Consider the following 23,899-nt stretch of genomic DNA (forward strand, 5'->3'; position numbering starts at 1 on the left):
TGACAAGGGGCATTCTGGTGCTGTTTTATTTTTCAGTTGGCAAGGAGGGTCATTAGCATGTCCCAGGCACTGTGTAAGCTGCATCCACTCACACCATTTCACTGATCCCTTATCCCTGGGAGCCCAGGCCGCCATTTGTTAATAGGTAAAATTCCTGAGGCTCAGAGAGGGTAAGTGGATTATCCCAGGTCACACAGCTAGTAAATGGCAAAGCCAGGTTTCTACCCAAGCTCAGCAGACTAGAAATTCACACTCTCTCACCTCTGTGGCCTATCAAAGGTTTTGCAGAGAGAGTGATTACACACAACCCAGAAAGTGACCAGCTGTTTGAAATAATGACATGAGAAGAGACATGGCGATGGCAAGATGCTTGGCTCAAGTGACTAATTACATGTGAAGCTGACAGTGCTGGACGCCTGCTCACAGTTGCCCCTTGCATAGGCCAGGCTACCCAGCGGAACCCAGTGATCCCCATGTGACCCCCTGGGCTCTTGCCAAGTCTCTGGTACCATAAAAAGCAAGATACTTAATTCTGAAACATGAAATGAATAATACAAAGAAACAATGAAGCCATGATTGCAACACAGTGCCACTTCCTGCAGTTCAGTGTCTACTGGGGGGAGAGAGGGAAAAGGGCCCTGGGGAAATATACAGAGTAATTTGGTTTCTAACAACACTCACCACAGAGTCTGCTAACATTTTCCAGTAAGAGGCCATTAACCGGCTGCTAAATTACAACGGAATGTCCACTGAGTTACTCCTCTTCCAGGCAAGGGCTCGATCAGTTCCTACCGCCTCGTCCTGTTATTACAAGGAGGCCTCACAGGCCTGCCAGAAAGAAACTCAGGGAGACACAGAACTTGCTTGTTCTCATGCAAAATCTTGCACCAGGGCCGGGAGTGGGGCTTATGCAAAGTCATGAAGAGATTCTGCATCAAGTTGCATGATGGCAAGAAATAAAACAATAAATCCTGTCAAATAGCACAATGGCAAGAAGGACCAAAATGTCCCAACCTGAACAGCTTTATTAAATCTAGAAGATCTGGCAAAAAGCATTACCTACCCACTGACTCTAGAGTCAAACACCCAGTTGTAACTCAAGAAATGAAACATACAAAGGAAATTCAGACCTAGGAGCTAAATAAGACTACAGTGTGGCACACACCAGTCCAGCCTCATAAGTTTATGACCTAACTAGGAAGCACATGGGCATATTCTGTGTTTTAAAGAAAACAGTCCCAACATCTCTTCTGTGACAAAGGGACTCCAAAATTAATAGAAAACATCTTTCTCCACCTCATTCCCAAACTGTGCTGGTGAGCTCTAGGCCAGGAGCAGGGGCCAGGGCTTCTGAGGTGGCCACAGCTGGACTGGGAGCTAGAACTGCCTACACACGGCCCCAGGCCACAGGCCTGCCAGGGGAAGCTCTTCCACCAGCACCCTGCCCCAGCCAGCAGGGAAGCACCGTGAGAGGCCAGCCTGGTCTCACCCAGCCGGGACTGCCTGGCCAAGGGTCCATAGGGGGGAATGCAGGGAAGCAAGTGCCCTCTTGCACCGGCTCTGGTATTTCTGAAATCCCAGGGTCTACACCTGCCTTCTCAGGGTCCTCAAACCACATGAGGCTCCTGATGAGAGGGCCACCCAGAAACTTCGGACACTCTGTGATTAACCCCTTCAACTTGGAATAGGATCCAGCCCTAATGCCTCCACCCGCTCTGTGAATGAACCCTGCAAAGCTGTTCCTGGACGACCACATCTGCAGATGTAGCGCCATCAGGCAAGCACGGCCTCCCAAACCCCCAGGTTCTGAGCCCAGCCCAGCCTGCTTCCTTTCGATAAGAAAAACAGAATCACATGGTGCTGGCCTGCTGGTTATTCAAGAATCCTGCCTGAGAAATGATCTAAGAAAGCACCTCACAAAGTGAGCAAGGCCACACAGGTAACCCGACACAGCAGGAGGTGCAGGGAGCAGGCCAGGGCCTGTGCGGGCTTTCCTGAGAGGCACCGGCCTGCACACCAGAGCCTGGACACCACACACTTCACTTGTTTTTACCCTTATGAGCACTATTTCCATGAGTTTAGGACACCAATATTATTTTACCCTGAATCCTTCTATTAAAAAAAGATACAAAAAGGGCAGGTTTGTTTCTCTCTAATCCACTTTGCAAGTGCCCATATGCAGGCCTTTCTGCTCCAGAAAGTGCATCCACAGGGTAGTCTACCATGCCCATAACCTAAAGCCCTTGACTCTGCCAGCCCAGACCTGAGAAGGCAGGCCAGCCTCCACAACAGAACAATGAGAAGGGAGGCGCAGGTGAAGACACAGGCTGCCCCATCCTAAGGCCCACGAGAAGCCCTTGGGTCACAGTGAGAGGCCCGGGAGGTGCAGGGTGGAGAGGGTGGGCCGTGTTCCAGGGCAGACCGCTCTGCACACGCACTCAAGCACAGCACTGTACCCCCGCAGTGGCCGGGCCTAGGCACATCCCCAAGGAAATCACTTGGAGATAGTGGGGACGGGCTGACAAGCTTGGTCTTCCTGTCATGCATGGGTTTGAATCACTGCGCCTGTGTCACACACTGATTCGTGAAGCTGTATGGCTCCTCTATTCTAAAAATGGTAGTATTTTCCTTGGTTTAGCTGATTTTACTAAACCCTGTCTAAGCAGAAATCAATTCAGAGAGGAAATGCCACTGGTTTCCAAATGTTCACAACCCAAAACTCAATGCATGGAGCGCACACTAATGAATTTTAATTCATTCGAGAACTAAATTGGGCAGAGTCACTTCCTGCACTCTTCCCAAAACGCTGGTGGGATAAAACCAACCACAGAAAGATCTAGATTTACATATGCGTAACATACATTATTCCTATTAATCTCTCTTCCTGTTACCCACTTGAGAAAGTTTCATGTTTTAAAGCTAGTCTTTTTAACATACCAATTTAAAAATTATTCTCCCATAGTTCCTTAGCATAGCCATGAAATAAAATATCAAAAAACAGCCTTCCAGTCTTAGATCGTTTCTGAATTTTTGCTCAGTTTCTGAGTGAATGTAAAATAACTGTTAATTAAACAATAATTTAGAGGACAATGAATTTGGGCAGGTAGATCACTAGTAATAAAAAGGGCATTTAAACACAAAACTTAAGACAAAACCCTTAAGTTTTGTTAGAAAGGACCACAATCTAAATTGGGTGGGGGTGGGGTGGGGAGTAAATGATCTAAATAGCTAGGTTAGAGAGGAAGGGGGATCATTTTGTCAAAACAATTGACAAACTATGGTGAGCATTAAACACAAATTGCATAAAGCCAGAAACTTTTAATTAAGTGGCAAAAAGAAGCTTAAAGAGGAGAAGATATTTACATATTATCTATAATTCCAAACCCATCCATTCATTTTACAGATGAAGTCACTATTGCTCAGAGAGAGCCAGTGGTTCATTGAAAGCCACACAGCTAACTAGCCTGAGTCAGGATTAGAGAGCAGGACTCCTGACTGCCCATCTGCTCTGCCACACCACTGGGCTTCATGCAGCACATTTCTAGGGACCACATTCTTAACCTTTAAAAAAATCCTTTTCTGTCAATGAATGAATGGATAAACAAAATGTGGTATATACATCCCAAGGACTATTATACAGCCTTAAAAAGGAAGGGAATTCTGACACCTGCTGCCACATGGATAAACCTTGAGGACATCATGTTAAGTGAAATAAACCAGATACAAAAGGACAAATACTGTATGGCTCCACTTATATGAGGCACTTAGTCATCAGATCCATGGAGACAGAAAGCAGAATGGTAGCTGCCAGGGGCTGGGGCGAGGGGACGCGGAGTAACTGTCTGATGGGTACATGTCAGTGTGGGATGAGGAGAAAGTTCTAGAGACAGATGGTGGTGGCTGCCCAACAATGTGGATGTACATGGTACCACAAGATTGCACACTTAAAAATGGTTAAAATGGTAAGTTTTGCTATTTATTTTGCTATGAAAATAAATTTTTTTTGGTGTTTCATAATCTTTAAATGTTCCTTTGCTCAGAATCTAGTAACCCATTTTGCCAACCCACTACTACAGAAGCAAACAACTTTACAGGCACAAAATAACATACCTACCTGCAACTCAGGTGTATCATGCAGTCAAATGCTCTGCTGTTGAGTTATACCCCTGACTCACATGTTATGGATGGCCTGCCTGTGTCCCCCAAAATCCACACGTTGGAACCACGCTCCCCGTGTGATGGCATTAGGAGGCAGGACCTTGGGAGGCAATTAGGATTGGATGAGGTCATGAGGGCTCCACCCTGGTGCCCATGTGGGAGTCCCAGGAGGGCCAGCTCTCTGATCTCCATGTGAGGACACGGAGAAGAGGGCCATCGGCCAACAGACAGGCTCTCACCAGACACCAAACCAGCTAGGGCCTTGGCCTCAGGCTTCCCAACCTCCAGGACAGCGAGAAACAGACCTCCGCTGCCTCTTCACCCCATACACGGTATTTTTGTTATAGTAGCCCAAATATTGTCTTTCATCCCTCCAAAGGAACGCTGAACATGGGACAGTCACAGTTCAGTGGGCACCCCAGCTCAGAACTGAGAATTCACTTTGTGACCAGAGGAAAAGGACTGTTGAAATAACTGTCACTGATTTAGGGGCAAACTGCTGTTCAGATATTCACCAAATGCTCAGAGTGAGGAGAAGCCCAGGACATGGGGCAGGTGGGCCTCCCAGCAAAATCCCATCAAGCTAAGGGCCACGTCTGCCTCTGCGCCTGCCACTACCTGTCCACAGTGTGCATCTACAACTGCAAAACTGCAGCATGACTTGAAAAGTCCATTGTGTAGTGTCCTAAAAATCCATACGATAAAATTATGCCATAAAAACACAGAACATTTTTCTCTGTGCTGGCCACAGGACCCCAGTAATCACAAAGCCCAACATCCCACCAGAACAGGTAGCATGAAGGAGCCCACTCTGAACTCAAAGCCACAACCTTCCTCTGTTAATAAGCCTGTGACCTTCAGCAGCCTCTCCGAGCCTCAGTTTTCTCATCTGCACAATTGGGATAGGAATTTCCCCCAAATGATGTGATTACTCAGCAAGATCATAAATGTTAAGTGCCTAACACAACAACTGGCACCCAGAAGGTATTCAATAAACATTAGATGAAGCTGAATCTGTTACTTTCTACGATGAGAACAAAACCCAAGACTCCCACCACGTGGATAAGCAATTTTAGAAGACGAGATTCACAAAGTCTAGGTATCCGTAAGGACAATATGGGAAGATGCAGTTGAAGTAGTCAATAATTCCACGCAATGTATGGAAACACATTTGAAGTATAGAGTAGATGTGTACCCAAGATAAAAAAAAACTCTTGGCACCAAAGGGAAGGCCTGATGGGCTCTCTGAACCCCCAGTGCCCCTGCCAGAGACATGGCCACCTCCTCTGGCCCCAGCTGTCCCCTTCAGCCACCTTCCCTCTCTCTCCTTCAGGTCCCTCTCCACCTTAACTGGTTATAATATAAAATTTGCTATATTCACTTAAATGAGATAATGTTTATGAAAGCTCTTTAGAAACTATAAAATCCTACATAAATGTAGAATCCTTTATTATAAAGATTTATGGGGCTTATTCTTGAATGGATCTTGCTTTTAAATGGATCAACTTAGCCTTTTACGGTTCTCTCCAAAACACAAACGCAACCCAACAAAAAAAACCTCACTGGCTCTTAGTTTTTATCCCCTGTGGAACTGCAGCTGTCAACATTAAAAGGGGGAAAAGAAAATCTTCACACCTGAATGGATGATCTCTTTCCTTCTTTAGAAATGACCACTGTCATGAGAGATACAAAGCAATTAGGAATAACAGGCCAGCCTGCCCCCATTTATAAATAAAGTGGTACAGAAATCTTAGAATCAACAGGACAACTCTAAAGCACAGTAAAATTTGATGAATTCAGACCCCAACAATTCCTAACTTAACATTTAAATATGGCATGAATTAAACTAGATCATCTAAAAAAAGAGGAGGGGGGGCTTACCAAAAGCCACTGAATTATGCAAATATGGTCTTCAAAGGTATTTAAGAAATCAAATCTTTTCAAAAATCCTAGAATCATTTTAGCAATACCTAGCTTTCTACCCACCGTTATCTGTTCATTAAAGCAGAATCTGCTAGATACCTTCTAAGAAGGTTTAAGCACTTAAACCTAGAAATTCACATTTATTGAGTATTCCCTCTGGGCTCAGAACAGTGTTAGGCACTTACATACCTCAAGACCTCTTAAGTGGGAATTAATCTCTCCGTTTTACAGATGAGGGCACTGAGGCCCAAGGCTGGCAAAGTCACCCAGCTGAAAAGTAGGCGCTGGGAGTCCAATTACAGGAACAAGTGAATGATAAAGCCAGGTACTGAAATTAGTTCTAATACACAACGGCACCCTCACTGCATTTCTTTATCAGTGTTTTATCTGGAATGTTTTTGTTAATTTAGCCGAGCTGCTCCCAAATTATTCCATATTAGCAAGGTTTTTCTGCCACAATAAAAAGATGACTCGTTTGCAGTCCTCCCCCTCCTGCCAAGCCCCAGTTTCTTGACTTAGTGGGCCCAGGGCTGAAGAGGGAAAGAACCCTCTATGCTTAGTTTTATCAATGCAATGACTTCACTGTGGGAGCCCTGAAATATCCCGCCTCGGTTAGTGGTGACTGGCGTTTCATAGTGCTTGCTCTTTAATTTACATGTAGTTTTCCCCATAAGTTATCCCGCTCAACTCCTCGTTTTCTCACAAGTTCTGATAAGACCAAACATGGGGTAATAGTGATTCTGTTGTCCTATCAAACATAAACTAATGGGTTTGACTTAGGGGTATGCTCTATTCATTTATTTTACTTTGTGTCCTATATTCATTTTTTGTTTCCCATTCCCTCTACATTTCCCTGTTCCAAACAGGATATTCTGATAGCATTTCCCACCCAACCAGAAACAGGAAGCACCTGAAAAGTCATGAGAAAGATGTTCTTGTGCCAAACCAAAAAGACCCATGTTTCAAGAATTCACAAGCCTGGGCCACCTTGGATAGGCGCCCACACTGAGAGGCTTTCCTTAATCAAACCAACCTTCCAACAATCTGAAAGGAGTACAGCTGACCCCCGGGGACTCAGAAGAAGGCCAACACCTGACCCCCAGGGACCCAGGAGAGGCCAACAGCTAACCCCCCAGGGACCCAGGAGAAGGCCAACAGCTGACACCCCCCGCAGACCCGTGAGGTGGCCACAACTACAGCACAGCCTGTGGTCTTCTGGACACTTCCTCCTGTCGTCTGTGCTCACTATGACCCTCAGGGAAGGATGCAACAGAGGCATAGCAGCGTCCGTTCCCACTGGGGTCCAGCCACCGCCCTGGGGTCCGAGAGGCCAAAGCCCAAAAGAGCAGGCCTCATCCAAGCCTCCGTGTGGCCTTGAGGGGTCTCTCTACAGAAAGTGCACCCAGGGGAAGAAGTGCCCCCATCCCCTGCCGCCGCCACCAGGATCCGTGGCAGGACCCCACCGTCCCTCTCTTTTATGAGCTCCAATGGGCTGCAGACTCTAATTGAAACAGTCCTGCCTCAATGCCTCCTTGAACCTGGGTGGGGCCTGGCTCCTGGCCAGGTGTGCCCAGCAGTAACCACGGGCATGGAATTCTCTACCCCCCAGCACTTCCACTTGACCCCAAGTCCCCTGTTTTCCCTGTAGGTAGGGAACTTGTCAGTTGGGATGGTGTCCCCTGCATTCTATTAGGCATTTAGCACCGTGTCTAACAGATACTTAATAAAATTAATCAAATTATTCCTGGTAGACAAATGAGCCACATACAGTATATTAGCACATAATATGGTATATTAACATATATACTATATAAAATACCCTCTATACCACATACTACTATATTCGCATATAGCACATCATTGTGTATATATACGGCAGGCACTGTTCTAGGAACTTAGAAGTTCTAACTCAGTCCCCTTCACAGCTCTGGAGGTAAGTTAAGCAGAGAGAGGTTAAGTCACTCATCTGAAGTCACCATCAGCAAGTGGCAGAGCCAGGACCTGAGCTCCAGCAGCCTATGCCCAGTCGGTGCTCTCAGCCACCAGTTAATTACTTTACTGTCCATTGTGTGGCAAATGAATAAAATGGAAAACCCCTGGCCTTGAGCCAGCCGCATCACAGGTCCAGACCAGAACGGAGACAGGCTGGTCTACCTAAACAGTTGTGTCAGTCTCAAACACTCCGCTGGACTCAGCCACAGTGGGGCCCCCACCTGGAAGGCAGAGTTTGCATCACTGAGTTATTCCACATTAAAAGAAAATAAGGGTTGCTTAAGAGCCAAAGTAGGTTTAGTTTCAACCACAGAACGGAGGTGGAAAGCCCCAAAGCCAACAGAGCAGAGGCAAGGGCCCTCTAACTGGCCTGTAAGCCCTACCCCACCAGGCCAGCCTTCTAGGGAAACCAGGGTGTCTGTCGCCCTCATCTGCCACAGGACCAAGAGCCACCAAAATGATCTGTCCGGTCCCCTGTGGTCCCAAGGGGCTGTTCCCGTACCCCGATGAACCCCACCCCCTACTCTCCCTGAGCTTAGGGATGAGTTAGGACAGGAAGCCTGTAGGTGCCCATCAGGAAGGAGGAGGGCGCGGAGCACCTGCCAAACTTCTTTGTCGGCTCCATTTGGCTGTGATGAAGTCAAGGGCCAATCAGAGAGCAATCCCACAGCCACTGCCATGTGAAGAGCCTGGGTTCCTGAGACAGGCCCCAGGTCAGCCAGCTCCCACTGCGTACTAATGTGAAATTTCATGGCAAGTGGTAACAAGGGGCCACTTCTCACTTGTACATCCGACCTGCCACTGGGTTGGCTCACCTGGCTGCAGGTTCAGTTCCTGTCTGCTCCACATGTTTCTCTTGGGACCAGCAAGCGACAAGGGGCATATACTATGGAGGCGATCAGAGCACCCAGATGCCTCTTCAGGCCTAGGCTCAGAGCTCACACACTGTGAATGAGGGACTCATGGAGCCCCGCCTATCACCTGGCCCTGCTGCTGCTCTCCGTGGTTCACGTGGGCTTCCACATGCCTGCCAAGCGTCATGCCAGAGCCCCAGCTAGGACAACAACAGGCAGAACCTGCTCTTAACAGTGACGACATCCAAAATGTCCACACACCCCACCTTGGGATACCTCTGGGTAAGTCCACTCACCTTCACCTGTTTTGTGAGGGTCAGTGACCAGCTCTTTTTAACTTCTCATTTAAACTGCAAACTCCAAAACACAGGCAAACAGAAATCACCACTAACCAGTGGGGCACAAAATGGTTTGCTGAGGTCAGATTCCAAACCTAGCGCTGCCATTTACCTGGGAGTGACCTTTGGCGATTTATTTAAATCCTGAGTCTCAGCTTCTTTGTCCGTATCAGGAAAATGGCAACATGGAAGCCCACCTATGGGGACACACCCTTGTCCCTCAGCCAGCCCTGCATCTCTCCGGCAGAAGTGTTCCCTGCCCACACACATGGCAGGACAGAATGCCAACGGGATAAAGACCCTGCCCCCTCGCCCCTGGGCCAGTGTAACGGAGGTGTGCTCTGCGCTAGCCCCAGGGACGGGGCCTCTGCTGCCCGCAGGGTGACCTGTGGGTAACATGCTTCAGGGCTGCCTTCCTTCCCTTTCCTACTTTCCACTCCCTCTGGTGTCTTCTGGAATAACCTCCAAAATGAACTCTTCTATTCAAACCCAAGTGAGGGAATACACCTGTGCTCCAGGGGTTTTGTGGAGATTAAATGAGAGAATGTGCAACGTCCCCAAACCAGCAGTGGCCAGCAGCTGACCCGGCAGCTGCTCACAAACAGATCATTCAAAAGTGTGGCTGTGTTGGCCACAGGTGTGCATGGACATCCGGCCTGAGCAACCTCTCCTAAGGGCCCTCCTTTGGCTTTCTGATGTGCAGGGCGGGCAGTGTGCAGAGGAATCATCAGAGACGTGTCCCTGTCTCACAACACATCTGGGAAAGCCAGGCTGCTGGTCCTGCTGCATCAGGACCACTGCCAGTCAGTCCCCTGACTCCCCTGCCTCTCCCCAGCACCCAAGGGCCCTCCCCTTTTCTTCCCAGGAAAAAAGGAATAAGCTGGGTCGGCCAGAACACAGATGTGACCTGTTATTTGTGTATTTACACCACCCATTCCACTCTCTCAACTGATTATATTACCATTTTTCAGATGAAGTTTTTCTTCCAAGTGGAGCAATAAGGAGATAAACAGGGCCAGAGTTACATTTCCCCACGTGGCCCAGCCAGAGCTGATCAAATGCACAGGGAAATCAAAGACTTGCCCTCAGGGAAGGAGAGGGTCTGCACCTCCCCAGCAACCCAGGTGCTTCTGTGAGACCCTTCCCCAGAACACCTGCTCAGGCCACCTGAACCCCCTTCAGGGCCCCAGCAGGTCCTCCTCAAGGCAGAAAATGTGTGCATCCAGACAGCAGGTGTCAGAACCACCTCTGGTGGCCACAAAATTTGGAATGTGGGAAAACCCAGGGAGGCTCCGAGGACACGAGGACACGGTCTAGCAGAGACATCTACCGAAACAGACAGACAAGGGGAGAAGTAAAAGGGAAACAGCCCAGCACTTACAGGAGAAACAGGTTCTAGCTCGGAAGTTGGCAGAGAAACCTGAGAGTACAGGCTACAAAACTGAAGAAAATGACAGTATTTTCTGAATCCTTAAAGCTCAAATCTGACTGAACTAAATAACGATCAGCTTAATGGTCCCCAGGGCCCCAGTGTTTGACAGTTTTAAGCAGAGAGCCTGAGAAAACATATTTTCCTTCCAAGACCCCAAGTGCCCTTAGTGAGGAGCTCTTAAAGCTGCACAGATGGTGCCCTTGGGCATCTGCCAAGGTGTGCGACCAGAGAGGAGGACAGTCAAACAACAGTATCCTGGCCTTCTCCTCCCACCGCCCAGGATGTTTGTTCACAGGTGTGGCCAGGAGCTGTCTCAGGAGCCGTAAGGACCATGGGGGGCTGCACAGAACTGTGGACTGTCTGAGCCAACCTCTCAGTTTTCAGGTGAGGAAACTGAAGTCCAGAGAGAGAAAGTAAGTTTCCCAGGGCTGCACAGAATCTGGCAGTGCCAGAAAACAAAGAGTTGTGTGTGAAGTGTGGTGGAGGTCTGGTGAATTTCAGTCTCTGAGACACCATAAAGCTTAGTAGACACTGTGGGCCTGGGGTGGGACCGCCACCCCCTCCTCATTACCAAGAGGCCCTCTGGGGACATAGCACTGTCCTCCTGGGGGAGATGGAGATGGTAGGGGTGCTCGGGGCACCACGTGGGCAGGGGTTCCAGACAGTGGACAGCACTCACCTTCATAGCAAGGGATCAGTGTCCTGCCTTTGGCCTGCAGGTTGGACGGGATGATGTAACAGAAGCCGTGGGGCAGGATGTGGTCAGTTTCATAGTAGATATTCTTCCAACGGTGGGCACAGGCCTGGAGGACAAGAGGGTTTCAGAACAGGAAAGTCAGGCCCAGGAGGTCGCAAAGCAGGTGGTTCTGTGGGAGGAGAGGAGCACAGGGGCCAAGAAGCCATCTTCTCTCCCACCCAGATGCACCTAGGCAGCAGGCGCTGTTCAGGGTATATCAGCAAACTGCAGGAACACGAACAAGCCCCCAGGAGGCTACTAGGACAAGACATGTGAATAAAAAATGAGGACGGCAGCTAGGGCTGAGCACTGGGAAGGAAAGACACAGGTTATGGGAGAGTCTGGGAGTGGGAAGTCTTGCTGTCACCCAGAGGTCAGGGAGGCCCACAGGATGGGAAAGAGCCGACCACGCCGAGCGTAGCAGGAAGGGTGTTCCAGGAGGAGGGGATATCAGGTGCAAAGGAAGCACAGAGAAAAGCCTGCAGGTTCCAGAGGAGAAAGGAGGCCTTCAGGCTGGACAGGACTGCCTGGCACTGCAAGGAGATGAGGCCATCACAGCTGGGAGGGGACTGAGGAGCAGCGCTGGCAGAGGCCCCGGCATGTGTGAGGACTGAGGCTGTCAGGGACAGACAGGGACTCCTACAGGCCCCTGGTCTGCTCTGGAGGGCAGCTGCTCAGCTCAGATCAAACCTGTGAGGGGCAGCGTTCAGGGCCAGGGGCCAGGGGAGCAAGGCTGGGTTGCCCTGCCCTCCCCAGGGGGCACCCCTGCTTTCTGCTGGGACTGATCTGTCTTTCCAGATCCCACACATCAAGGAGTCGGCCTGCTCACTCCAGGGCGAGCCCTCTGCCGGCCCAGCCCAGCCCAGCCCCGTTCGCCCACCTCCCACCACTGCAATGATCAGTTCCCTGTGCTCCAGCCAATGGATGCACTTTCTTAAAATCTACATTTTAAAATAATCAGTTTTTAGCTTCTTGGTTTGTTTCCTTCAGCAAGCCACCTTCCCTCCTCCCCACCTGATACTGCTTTGTGCTCATGGTGCATTTCTCGACAGACTGAAAGAGTCAAGGAGTTGTAAAAGTACATTGCAAAGCAGACCACTGCTCCATTCCACTAAGGAATTGATTTTTTAAAATTCTTAGCTCTGACTCAATTCTGATGGCTTACAAACTTGAATCCCTTATTATCTAATCAGCTGGTAAATGTCTTATATTTTAGTTTATGAATTCAGCTAAGCCCTTGGTTTCTAGAGCTCACCACATTTTATGGTATTTCTGAGTTGGAAGGACTGTAAATAGAGGCGGATGTTTATTGCAGGGCACACTGACTCTTCTAAGAACTTTTTGCATTTAAAGTCTAGTTTATTGTCTCATTTTTAAGTGCCATAAACTGTCTAAGGAGTGATCTTGGAGAATTCCTAGAAGATCCAAATACTGTGTTTCACAGTTAACTAAACAAAAATTAAGGCAGTCTGGGAGGTCAGAGATCAAAGTGCCAAAGGCACAATCTATGTAGGAAAACAAGGAAGGGTGCCTCTGAATATAAATTATAGAAAGAAAAGACTGTTTAGCCCTCATTATCATTATATATACACACATGCCAATCAGACTCCTACATTAAAAAAATCCCTAGGGCCCGTCTCCAAAGCATTAAGGACTCCATCTATCTCCCCAAAAGAGTTCTGCTGTGAGGCAGGAAGGGGGGCGCCGGGCAGAACAGGAAAAGGGGAGCTTTCTCTGGAAACAGCAAGCCTTGATCAAATTCAGATTCCAAATAATCCTAAGAAAGGGGAGGAGGGTCCAGCACCACCCCAAATCTTACAGGCTGACATATTTCAAGCTATAAGAATTATTCTTCATCCCAAAAGAATAACAAGGAGAAAATGAGCAATTTATTTCAAAGGCCTTTTCTGTTGTATGGAAACAGCCTGTCCCTCCTTGGGGGTGGGCACTGGGACCCTCCCAAATGGCTCGGCCAGAGGCATGTAAGCCCCCTTCCCCCTCCTGCTGCCCCCCTTGCACATGTATCTGCCACACACAGAGGGCCCAGGCTTTCACCCTGCCTCCGTCCACCCCACAGGCCCAGGCCCTGGGCCCTCAGAGGAGTGGGTGGGAATCAGTCACAATGCCCCAGATCTGGCCCCTTCCTCCTGAAAAGAAGCACCCCCTCTTATGGAGGAGCAGGGCCTGAGAGGCACAGGGAAGAATTCTGGGGTGCTAGGAAAGCTCTCTCTAGACATTCACCAATGTTGAAAATTCCTCAAGTTGCACCCAGGTGACCTGTTCTCTTCCCTTCCTGAATGTATTACAGCTCAATAAAACGTTAACTAAAGAAAAAAAAATCAGAAACAGGACCACAGAAGTAAATGCAAAGTGTTCCCTTGGCTTTGAAAGGAATGGACAGGTAAAAAGTGATGAACAGATAGGGTCTGCTCTGATGTCTGGAAGGGAACCGGCTAAGAGCTAGAGCCACAGACACCACTTCCACCCAGAAATAATCCAGACGTTTCAATGGCTGCTGTCTGAGCCCTGGAGACTAATGAGAGGCAGACACGTCAGACTTGGCTGCCAAGCTGCCCTCCCAGGTCCAGGAGCAGCGCTGGTGACTATGCTGGGGTTTTTCTCCCTGTTTCTTACACTGTCATCTGCACCCTGGGAGAGCAGGGTGACAATGGGGGAGGGGAGGGGCTTGCCTGTGTGCACACCTGGTATCTTCTGTTTCCTGGGGGAAAACTGGAAGGTATGAGAGCTGAGATGGGCAGGTACTATGCCTGAGTCAGCCTGGCAGCCCAGACCAACGTCCTGGGTCTTGCCAGAGCTGGTTGCTGGGTCCAAGGGTTAGAATATGCCATTTGTCAATGAGACACTGGACAACCTGTCACAGCTTTCAAATTCTCCATCTGTTACTTTGAATCAACACTATCTGCCATTTTTAAAAAAGTCAGCCTACTCCTCCCTCTTCAAAACCAACCTTGGAATCTGGTATTATGCTCCATGGGGATGCAGTCTCATGTCCACACCCCCAGGCACCTCCCAAGTTCTCAAAGTGTGTGTAAACACATCTTCACCTATCTTCCTGATCCTTTTTTAAAAAAATAATTATTTGGCTCCCAGGAAGGTCTGACAGGTAGATTTGAGACATTAAAGAAAAACCAAGTGGATACCAGGCCTCCAAAATGTCAATGTGGACTAGGTTGCCACTCCTCGCACCCTGTTGTCACCTATCGTTTCTAAGGGACATTCCCAGCATTTTGTTTGTCTTGCGCTTCTATCAAATGCGTAGAATCAGCCACCAAGAAGAGATGGCAACTGACTTGGTTTCTAATTATTTTAAAATTGACACTCAGCCTCTGTATTATTTAAACACTTTAGATATCACTTCTTAATCTTCTCCAAGCACTGAGAGTGAAAAGAGCAGATCTGGTCTCTGTCACCATGTGGTTCCCATAAGAACGAACACATACACACAAAATAAGTCATACATATAAGATAACAACATAATGCTGAGTTCCTAATGACACAAAAGATGCTAAGCTTGTTCCAGAAGGTGCTGTCACCAATGACAGGCTTCATGGAACAGGCATGGTCTAAACCAGGGAGGACAGAGAGGGTGGGAACAGAAGAGGACTGAGGATAAGCTGTTCCTCGTGAGACAGCACATGTGCAAAAAGCCACAAGGACAACTCTACGACAAAAAACAAACCACTTTAAAAATGGGCAAAGGACTTGAACAGACATTTCTCCAAAGGAGATCAACAAATGGCCAATAAGCCCATGAAAAAAGGCTCAACATTACGAATCATTAGGGGAAATCAAAACTACAATGAGATACCACCTCACACACATTAGGATGGCCACCATTTAAAAAAACAGAAAATACATGTTGGTGACAATGTGGAAATATTAGAAATATTGGAACAGCCTCTGTGGCAGTTCCTCAAAAAATTAAAAATAGAATTACCATAGGATTTAGCAATCCCACTGTTTGGGTGTATGTATATATACATATACATACATATATATATGTATATATAGATATATATATCCAAAATAATTGAAAATAGGGTCTGGAAGAGATATCTGCACACCCATGTTCACAGCAGCACTATTCACAATAGCAAAGGGTGGAAGCAACCCAAGTGTCCGCCCACAGATGAATGGATAAAGAAGATGTGGTACATACATGCAATGGAATATTACTCAGCCCTAAAAAAGGAACTTCTGACACCTGCTCTAACATGGATGGACCTTGAGAAATTATGCGCAGTGAAATAAGCCAGCCACAAAGAGACAAATCCTTCCAACAGCACTTATGTGCTCTCTCAGGTAGTCACCCTAGCAGCAACAAAAGGATGGTGGCTGCCAGGGACTGGGGGAGGTGAAGGGGAAGTTGTTCAGTGGGTACAGAGTCTCCGTTTCACAAGATGAAAAGTTCTAGAACCTGGCTGCACAACAATGTACACACAGGTAAAAATACTGCTGTACATACACTTAAATTGGGTAAGGTGATAAATTTTATGTTGCATTTTGGGCCACAGTAAAAAGAAGGCCACGAGGAAAACGTACCTCCCTATGTACTTACCAAATGGATGATTCAGTAATTGTGCAAAGTGTGAGAAAAGGAGTGTTGTGCACAGTGAGTTAGAAATGGGGTCCCAGTGCCATTACCACAAATGCCCCTCAGCTCCCCCCGCTGCACTGTCCCATGATTCTCCCTGAGGCTAAGTCCCCAGAGATGACCCCTCCCTCACACAAACTGCAGAATGCAGAACCCTCTGGAAGTAAGTTCTCAGCCACACAGAGGTTATCCTGTGGGGAGAGGAAATATTTTCACGGGAACAGCCTCTGGCTTTAGGCACCATGCTCTGCAGAGCCTCTCTCAGGCTGCCACTAGGCCACACAGCCTTGGTTCTGAATCCTGACCTCAGGCCACCCTGGTTCACAGAGGGGTCAGTACTCCCTCCTTCCTATCAAATGGCAGCCAAGCACGCAAGGCCCCCCAACCCCTGGGGCCGGCTTGTCCGGTCAGAGTCAGGACACCATGTCTGAGGAACGCAGAGGCCTGAAGAGGGTCCAGGCAGCCCAAGTGCAGGCTTGGAGGACTGGACACCAAGACAAACGGCGGGCTGGGAGCCCTTGACCGGACTCACGACAGTTTCCAGGAGGGAGGCCTGCGATGCTGGCGACAGCATCCAGCTGCTTCCTCCCACAAGGGGCCCGAGAAGGGGGAGATGTTTCATCCATGCTGAAGAGGAGAAGGAACAGCCTCTGCATGGAGGAGGTTAATGCACAAGTGGGCTCCTCAGAGAGGGGACAGAAGCTTTTTGCCAAGATCCTTCCGGAAAAGCCGTTTCCCTGGGATAAAATCCACATGGAGCCCTCAGCTTCACACCATGGGGCCCAAAGGGAGCCTCAATAAATGGGTGCTGGTAATATTATCCAGTCTTGACCTTACACTTTCATAACAAAAATCTTCACACCACTTCCAAGAAAAGCCCAGGGCAAGAAAAGGCCCATGCCGTCAGGAACTGTGGCTGCATCGGGCGGGGTAGGAGGGCGTGTTCTGGGTGCCAGCAGTGGGGAAGCATGAGTGTGCAGAGGTGAGAACACGGCCTTAAAGTGGATCATGCTGAACATTCCGTGTCATTCCTCAATAGGAAGGGTAAAAGGAAAACTTTAAATGGACAACACAAAACTTCTGAGGCAGGTAGAAATTTCCTTTGTGCTCCCATAGAACTTTCTGCAATGATGGAAATGTTTCTGCTACACCGTCCAGTGCAGCAGCCTGTAGCCAAATGCAGCTATTGATTACTTGAATTGGGGCTAGTGTGACTCAAGAACCGAATTTTTAACTTAGGTAAGTTTAAATTTTAATAACTCTGTGACTGGCTGCCACTGTACTGGATATTCAGCCCCAGGATATCCCAAGTCCCAGAGACAAAGATTTGCTTGCCTCTCCAAGCACCCCATGGATTGAATACATCACATGCACTTGAGGAGCCAAATAAGTGACTATTTAAAATTAACTTGCATTTCATAAAATACCATGTAGGAAAAAAATAAGAATGAACTACTGAGACACACAATGCAGATTATTCTCAACTGTTATTTTGAGGGAAAGAGGCCTTACACAAGAGAACACACACTGTAGGACACCATTTCCATGAAGTTCTAGAAAAAGAAAAAGCAATCCACAGTACCACAAATCCTAAGTGTGGCTGCCTCAGGGCAGGTTGACTAGGAAGGATTGTGAGGGAACTTTCCAGAATGACAGAAACTTTATCTTGACTGGAAGGGGCTGGTTACACGGGAGTGTACAACTGTCAAAACCTAAAAGGTTGAGATCTGTGCATTTTACGAAAATTATACCTCACCTTAAAGACACATGCACAAAAAATACTTAAACAATGAACAAGATTTACAAAGCATTTTTCACGTGCATTTTGTCATGTTTCAATAACCACATCTCTGCACCCTAGGACAGACATTATGTACATTCGACAGATGAAGAAAACAAAAAGATTAGCCATTTGTCCAGGCAGTCATCCAGAATAGGCAGCCTCAAAGCCATGGCCTGTCACTAGCTTCCCTAAGGGATCAAAGTCTCCTTTGTCAGAGGGCACCTTACCAGCACGCGGCCATCAGCCTTGGGCTGCCGGGCCAGGCTCACCCCCATCCACTCGTCGTCCCGGTCTTCCCGGCAAGTCTTTCCACAGGGCATGCCCCGACTATTCCCTGGGTGAGAAAGAGACAAGGCGGACACAGGTTGAGGAATGAGGCTGCATTTCAAAGGGTGGTCTACAGCCCACATGCTCATTGCCAACCTGTGAGCAAAAACGGAACCTGCCTCAAAACGCAAATCAGCTCCACTACCGTGTCTGCTGCCTCATTCAGCCAATGTTTGTTCGCAGCAAGACTTTCTCAATGAAGGAAGCAGTGCCTTATTTATGTTCCCAGAGCCTCTGTTTGTTATGTACCAGTAATAAACGGCTCACAAGCCAGTCCTCCTGAGGAACATTGAAGGGCAGTGTGGACACCTGTCCTCGACTGCTACAAAAGTCACAGCAATTCTTTGATTGAAAAAATAATAATTCAAAGCTCTGGATGGGAAAGGACTTTGGAGGAAGTGAGGGCTTGAGGATGGCTGTCATAACACAGCTCCCACTTCCTGAGCCCCACCACATGCAAGCTCAGTTCTGTGTATTCACCTCTGTTATCTTGATCTTCTCAAGGCAATCTTGTGATGTGGGTACTTTAGTTCCAACTTTACAGGTGAGGAAACTGATGCCAAAGAGGCTATGGGACATTCACAGTAAGTCCCAACTAGTAACTGGCAGAGTTGGGCTCTGGACCCATGCAGACCCACCTGATTCCAAAGATGATGTATTTTCCACTGGGCCAAAGTGAGCTTTTAAAGATAACCCAGATCATCTTTCCTTACTTAAAATATAAAACCTAAAGTTGAGTTTAATGATCTTCTCCTTCAACACTCAGAATAAAACCCTAACACCTTACCGCAGCCTGCTGGGCCCTGGGTGGTCCAGCCCCAGCCCACCTTGCCAGTGTCCTTTGTTCACCACTCCAGCTACACTACGCTCACTCTGGGCTTTAAAATGGCACATGCTCTCCTCTGCTTAGAGGTTATGCCTCCTGTACCCACCCAGCTAACTATGTATATCTTTCAATCATGTGTGGATAAATCCCACCTCCCATCTGGCCCTCCTGCACTCAATCTATGGTTTAACATCTCTTTTGCCCACTAATCTGAAAGGCCCAGGTTGGCAGGACCTTTGATTTGTTCACCTGTATCCCAGTGCTTAGTAGGTAATAAGCATTCAACACATGATGGATAGATGGATGCATGGGTGGAAGGAAGAGTGGATGAGTGCCCAGGCCACCCTGAGAAGACAAAGAGGAAAGTATGAGGGAACAGAACCCACTCCACCTTGGTGGTGATGTCCACCCACCTCGAGCCATGTCCAGTTCTGTGCATCTCCGGTTGGGGTTGGTGTGGACTCGGCACTTAAACACAGCCCCTGGGGACTTCACTGAAGTGCTGTACTTGGAATCTGCCTTTGGTGCGCCCACCAGGACCCTGCACATCAAGAAGAAAGGGCATTTGTCACAACCCGGTACCCAGAGGGAGGATGTCCGTGGTCAAACCCTCACTCAGCCAAGGGTGGGCTGTCCGAACGCTCACCAGGAAACCAGCCTCAGCATTATACTGGCTGGGGGGCCAGAGGAGGGCTCTTACACTGAATCTGTTAGATTTTCTCCAGGCACATTTAAAGCCTTAAGGTTGGTCAGGGACATGTACAACCAAAAAGGGTTCCTATCCAGAATCTATAAAGAATGCCTACAACTCAATAAGGAAAATACCGATAACAAATGAATAATGTAAAGCCAAAGACTTGAACAGACACTTGACAGGATCACCAAATAACCAATAGACATATGAAAAGGGTGTCAGATGAGATGCCACTTCACACCTACTAGAAATCTAAAACCAAGAAGACTGAAAATGTCACATGCTGGCAGGAATATGGATCAGGTGGAACCCTCATAATCTGCTGATGGGAGTGTAAAACATTAACCACTCGGGAGAACTATTCAACAAGTCTAACAAAGTTGGACATGTGCTTATCCTACAACCCAGCAGTTTCAGCTCTAGGAATATACCCAGCAGAAAGGCATGCATATGTCAATCAGGAGACATGTACCAAAATGTTCCCAGCTGAATATGCAATGCCAAAAGCTAGAAGAAACTCAAAGGTCCATCAGTGCAAGGAAGGATAATTGTGGTATAGAGATAGAATTCTACACAGCCAAGAAAATCTGTGAACAACATTCAACTGCAACCACACAGATGAATCTCACAAACATAACACTGAGCAAAAGATGTCAGGGACCATAGCATACTCACTGTCTGATTCCATTTACCTGAAGTTCAAAGCATCTGACATTTACCCGTGGTGCTGGAGGTCAGGAAAATGGTTATCTCTGGGAGGAGCAGGGAGGTGAAGAAGTTGGGGAGAGGGCCATCTGGAGGTGTTTGTGGTACTCTGTTTTGACCTGAGTGGTATTTATGTAAGCGTGTGATAATTCATTAAGTTGTATGTATCATACAGTCGCTTTTCTGGATGTGTTATACATCCATAAAAAATTAAGTGGATAAATAGAGTCAGAGATGCCATTTCACTTTCACTTGTCTTGCCCTCTCCCCCACCACACAACACTGTGCATTTGGGGGAAACAGGAAAGAAGTAACAGTAGTGGAGAATTATAAGCCACCTCCTCTACCCCAAGGCAAACCAGAGACCACCTTGCATAGAAATGGGGCAAGAATGAAGCTCTGCATCTTTCGTTTTGAACTGAAAAGCACCCTGAGGAAGGGCCCCTCCCTACTGAAAGAACAGAGCCAGGCATGCCAAGGTGAGCGAGAGGCACATTAGGGCCTGTGCGGTTGCAGAGCACGGGGGGAGGGCAAGTTCCCCTCTAGATGTTCTGACCTACGGTTTTAGGCGCTGCTTCTGGAAACCAATCAACCAGAGAGCTAATGCAAAGACTACTGAACACCACCAATCTGGCTTTGTGCTGAGCTAGGAAAAGGACATGAACGAGACTTTAAACAAAATCCACACTGCCATCCAAAGAGTAGACAACTCCTAGCCCCCTGGTCAATGAGAACTCGGGCCGCTCCATATCCCTGGCAGTCTGGAAAAGAGATGCACTGCTGCCGGATGCTAGGCCCACCACGAGGTACCTCCCCTGCCGCCTGCCTTGGAATGGAAAGCCCTGCCCACTGTGTATCATGGAAAAAGGGTCTCCTTGACCTTAGAATGACCCTGGAAAGCCTCTGGGGACAGGGAAAGCAGGCCCAGCTCCCCGTACTTTGTCCTGAACGTCACCTTCACCCCACGATCGTGGGCTTCCACCCATCCACCCCTACCCTGGCCTCAGAATGACGCTGTTCCCCCAACATCACTCAGGGTGAATACCTGTATATGAGACACCACAAGTCTGGCTGGGCCCTCAGCAAAGGGACACCCACACTAATCTGGCTCAGAGACATGGTATTGGGCTCACAGCAAGGGATGGGGTCCCATCTTAACTCCCACTGTCCCCAAGCCCAGTCCCTCAACACCCATGACATGAAGGATCCCTGAGGACCCGGGGAGCCTGGGAGATCTGGCCCTCACTGGAGTGTTTCTTTGCAGGTCAGTCTTGCAGGAATCAAACCCCACCCAGCTCAGGGGAGAGAAGAGCTAGGCCCCCAGGCTGCCCTGCAGCCCACTGATAACCCTGGGCAGCTGCCCGCACTCTTCTGACCTCACTGTGGTGGCCACGGCTGCAGATCCCCATGCAGAGGCAGGGCTGGGCACACCGCCTGTGGAAATCTCAGCAAGCACTTTCCCAAACAGACCACACCGCCTCCAGGACCCACACAAGGGCAGTTTGGCCTGCTCCTGGTAGCTCTAACTCAAATGCATGATGACACACAAAACGGAACACCAGTGAGAAGCAAGCCACATTAAGGGATCAATTTCCCCCTTTGCTTCTGGGGCTGTGCCTTAGAGTCATCAGGGCAAGCCAAGGGCTGCTCTCTGCAGTGCCAGTTATGTTTTCACAGGTGAGAAGAATTAGCAGTTTGACATATCTAAGCTGCTGAAACACCCACCGTCTTTCCACATGTCAGACTGTAGAAGCCGGGGAAAACCCCAGGGGGACGGGGCTGGGTCCAAACATTCCCACCAACTCCAAACTTACGTTAACATAATTGAGTAAGTGCCTCTCGCAATTCACTTTACAAAAATCATGAAAATTAAACAAAGGGGAGAATTAATCATATGCAAAGGAAGGGAAATGGCTGCAAGAAACAACAGGCTGTTTCTCTACTGGGGACCCCAGAATGGCACTAGAGCCCCGGACACTTCAGATACTGCCACTGCTCCAAATGTACACACCCAGATTCCCAGTTGCCTGAGCCAGAAGGGGCCCTGGAGAGCTTAAATCCCAGGGACTGCCTCTCCCAGCCTAGAGCTGAGATGCAAAGGAGTAAAATTTACACCAAACCTAAAGTGGAAAAAGGTCCTGCTGAATTATTTTTTCCTTCCCAGCCCAAGGTACTCAACAGCCTAACAACAAGGGCTGATCAAGCACTGATAACAACCTTCCGGTTCAAACTTTTAATCAGCTGCTCAGAGGAGGTTCCCCAAATCCCTATGCAATGGGAAATGAAGCAGGAGATAAGGGGGTGTGTGCACACCCACGTGCGCTCATAGGGGCGGCCCGCTGGAGAATGAGCTTGTATCTCTGTGTTTACAGAACATCGTGGCTTCCTCCGCAGCCTGGCGCTGCTCTTTACCTAGGCCACCGGCCAGCAAGACTGCTGTTGCAGGCCAGCTGATGAGCTTGTCTTTTCTGAGGTTAGTTCAGCTGGCTATTCGCCAGGCTGATCCCCAGAGTGCAATGGCCCAGAGTTCAGGACAAGCGACTGCACAGATGCCATCTGCTTTTCCTCTCGTTATTCTCTGAGTTATACAGAGACATCCCAGCCAATTCAAACATTCCCCAAACCTTCCCTGGCACTTTGGACAAGATAATCAGATGTTGCTTTTGTCTATACAGATGCCATATAAAAAGGCCTGAGTGTGCCCACCAACAGGTTCCCACCACTCAATCATCAGGCTGACTCGCCCTTGCCTGCTGCTTCAAGTGCAGTGCTCAGAGCAGCAGCAGGGAGAACGCCTGGAAGCTCGGTGGGCGGGCAGGATCTCAGGCCCCAGCTCGCTCCATCAGGACGTGCCTCTCAACAAGCTCTCCAGCTGAGGTATCTCCTGAGGGGGGGGCTTTACAACCAGCTATGCTGATTACAAATAACCATGTTCATTTGGAGCCGGTATGAACGCATGACCCTTGAGAAGTGAGACTCTCCTCCTGTCCCAGCCCCTGGGTAAAGATGCCTTCAAACTTCAACGACATGTTAAGCCCTCCCATGAATCAGAACTCTAGAGCTCTATCTACAAGTGTACAGGTGTTGGGTTAGGCTCCTCCTCAAGGGCAGGATCACAGCAAACCTCTGGGAGGCACTAATATTACCCCCACCTTACAGATGGAGAAGCCCGTGGCCAAAGTCATGAGATTTGCCTGAGCCCACAAGGCATGAGCTGCCAGTCTGCAGCACACACCCAGTGGGCCAGCACAGCACCCATGCCTGGTTCTGCCCGCCCACAGCAGCCAGGAAGGAGGACAAAGGAGCCAACAGCCACCGAGTGCCAGCCACTCAGACGCGTGACCTTGCCTGAAAAAGCCCGCATGCGGCTCTGCGGGCAGGCGGCTTCCAGGTTAGAATTTGGATTGGGAGCTCTGCAGTGCCAAAGAGCAGACAGGGTTTGGAACAGAAAGGAGGTCTTTCTCCTCCCCATTAGGCCAAATTCCATCCACCCTCTCACTTTTCTGAAACATCTAC

The 23,899-nt window shown here is 48.6% G+C and overlaps 1 protein-coding gene across 1 annotated transcript in view; it reads right to left on the reverse strand.

The window, feature by feature from the left end:
• Positions 1–23,899, reverse strand: part of ITGA9 (integrin subunit alpha 9) — a 323,579-nt gene that overhangs the window by 289,516 nt on the left and 10,164 nt on the right. The window contains exons 2-4 of the mRNA XM_036921609.2: positions 19,398–19,525; positions 18,059–18,165; positions 11,377–11,500 (exon numbers count right to left, since the gene is read on the reverse strand). Coding sequence (XP_036777504.2) covers positions 11,377–11,500; positions 18,059–18,165; positions 19,398–19,525 — 359 coding nt within the window. The remainder of the gene's footprint in view (positions 1–11,376; positions 11,501–18,058; positions 18,166–19,397; positions 19,526–23,899) is intronic.

This window comes from Manis pentadactyla, chromosome 14 (genome assembly GCF_030020395.1).
Source record: "Manis pentadactyla isolate mManPen7 chromosome 14, mManPen7.hap1, whole genome shotgun sequence".
Classification (NCBI taxonomy): Eukaryota; Metazoa; Chordata; class Mammalia; order Pholidota; family Manidae; genus Manis; species Manis pentadactyla.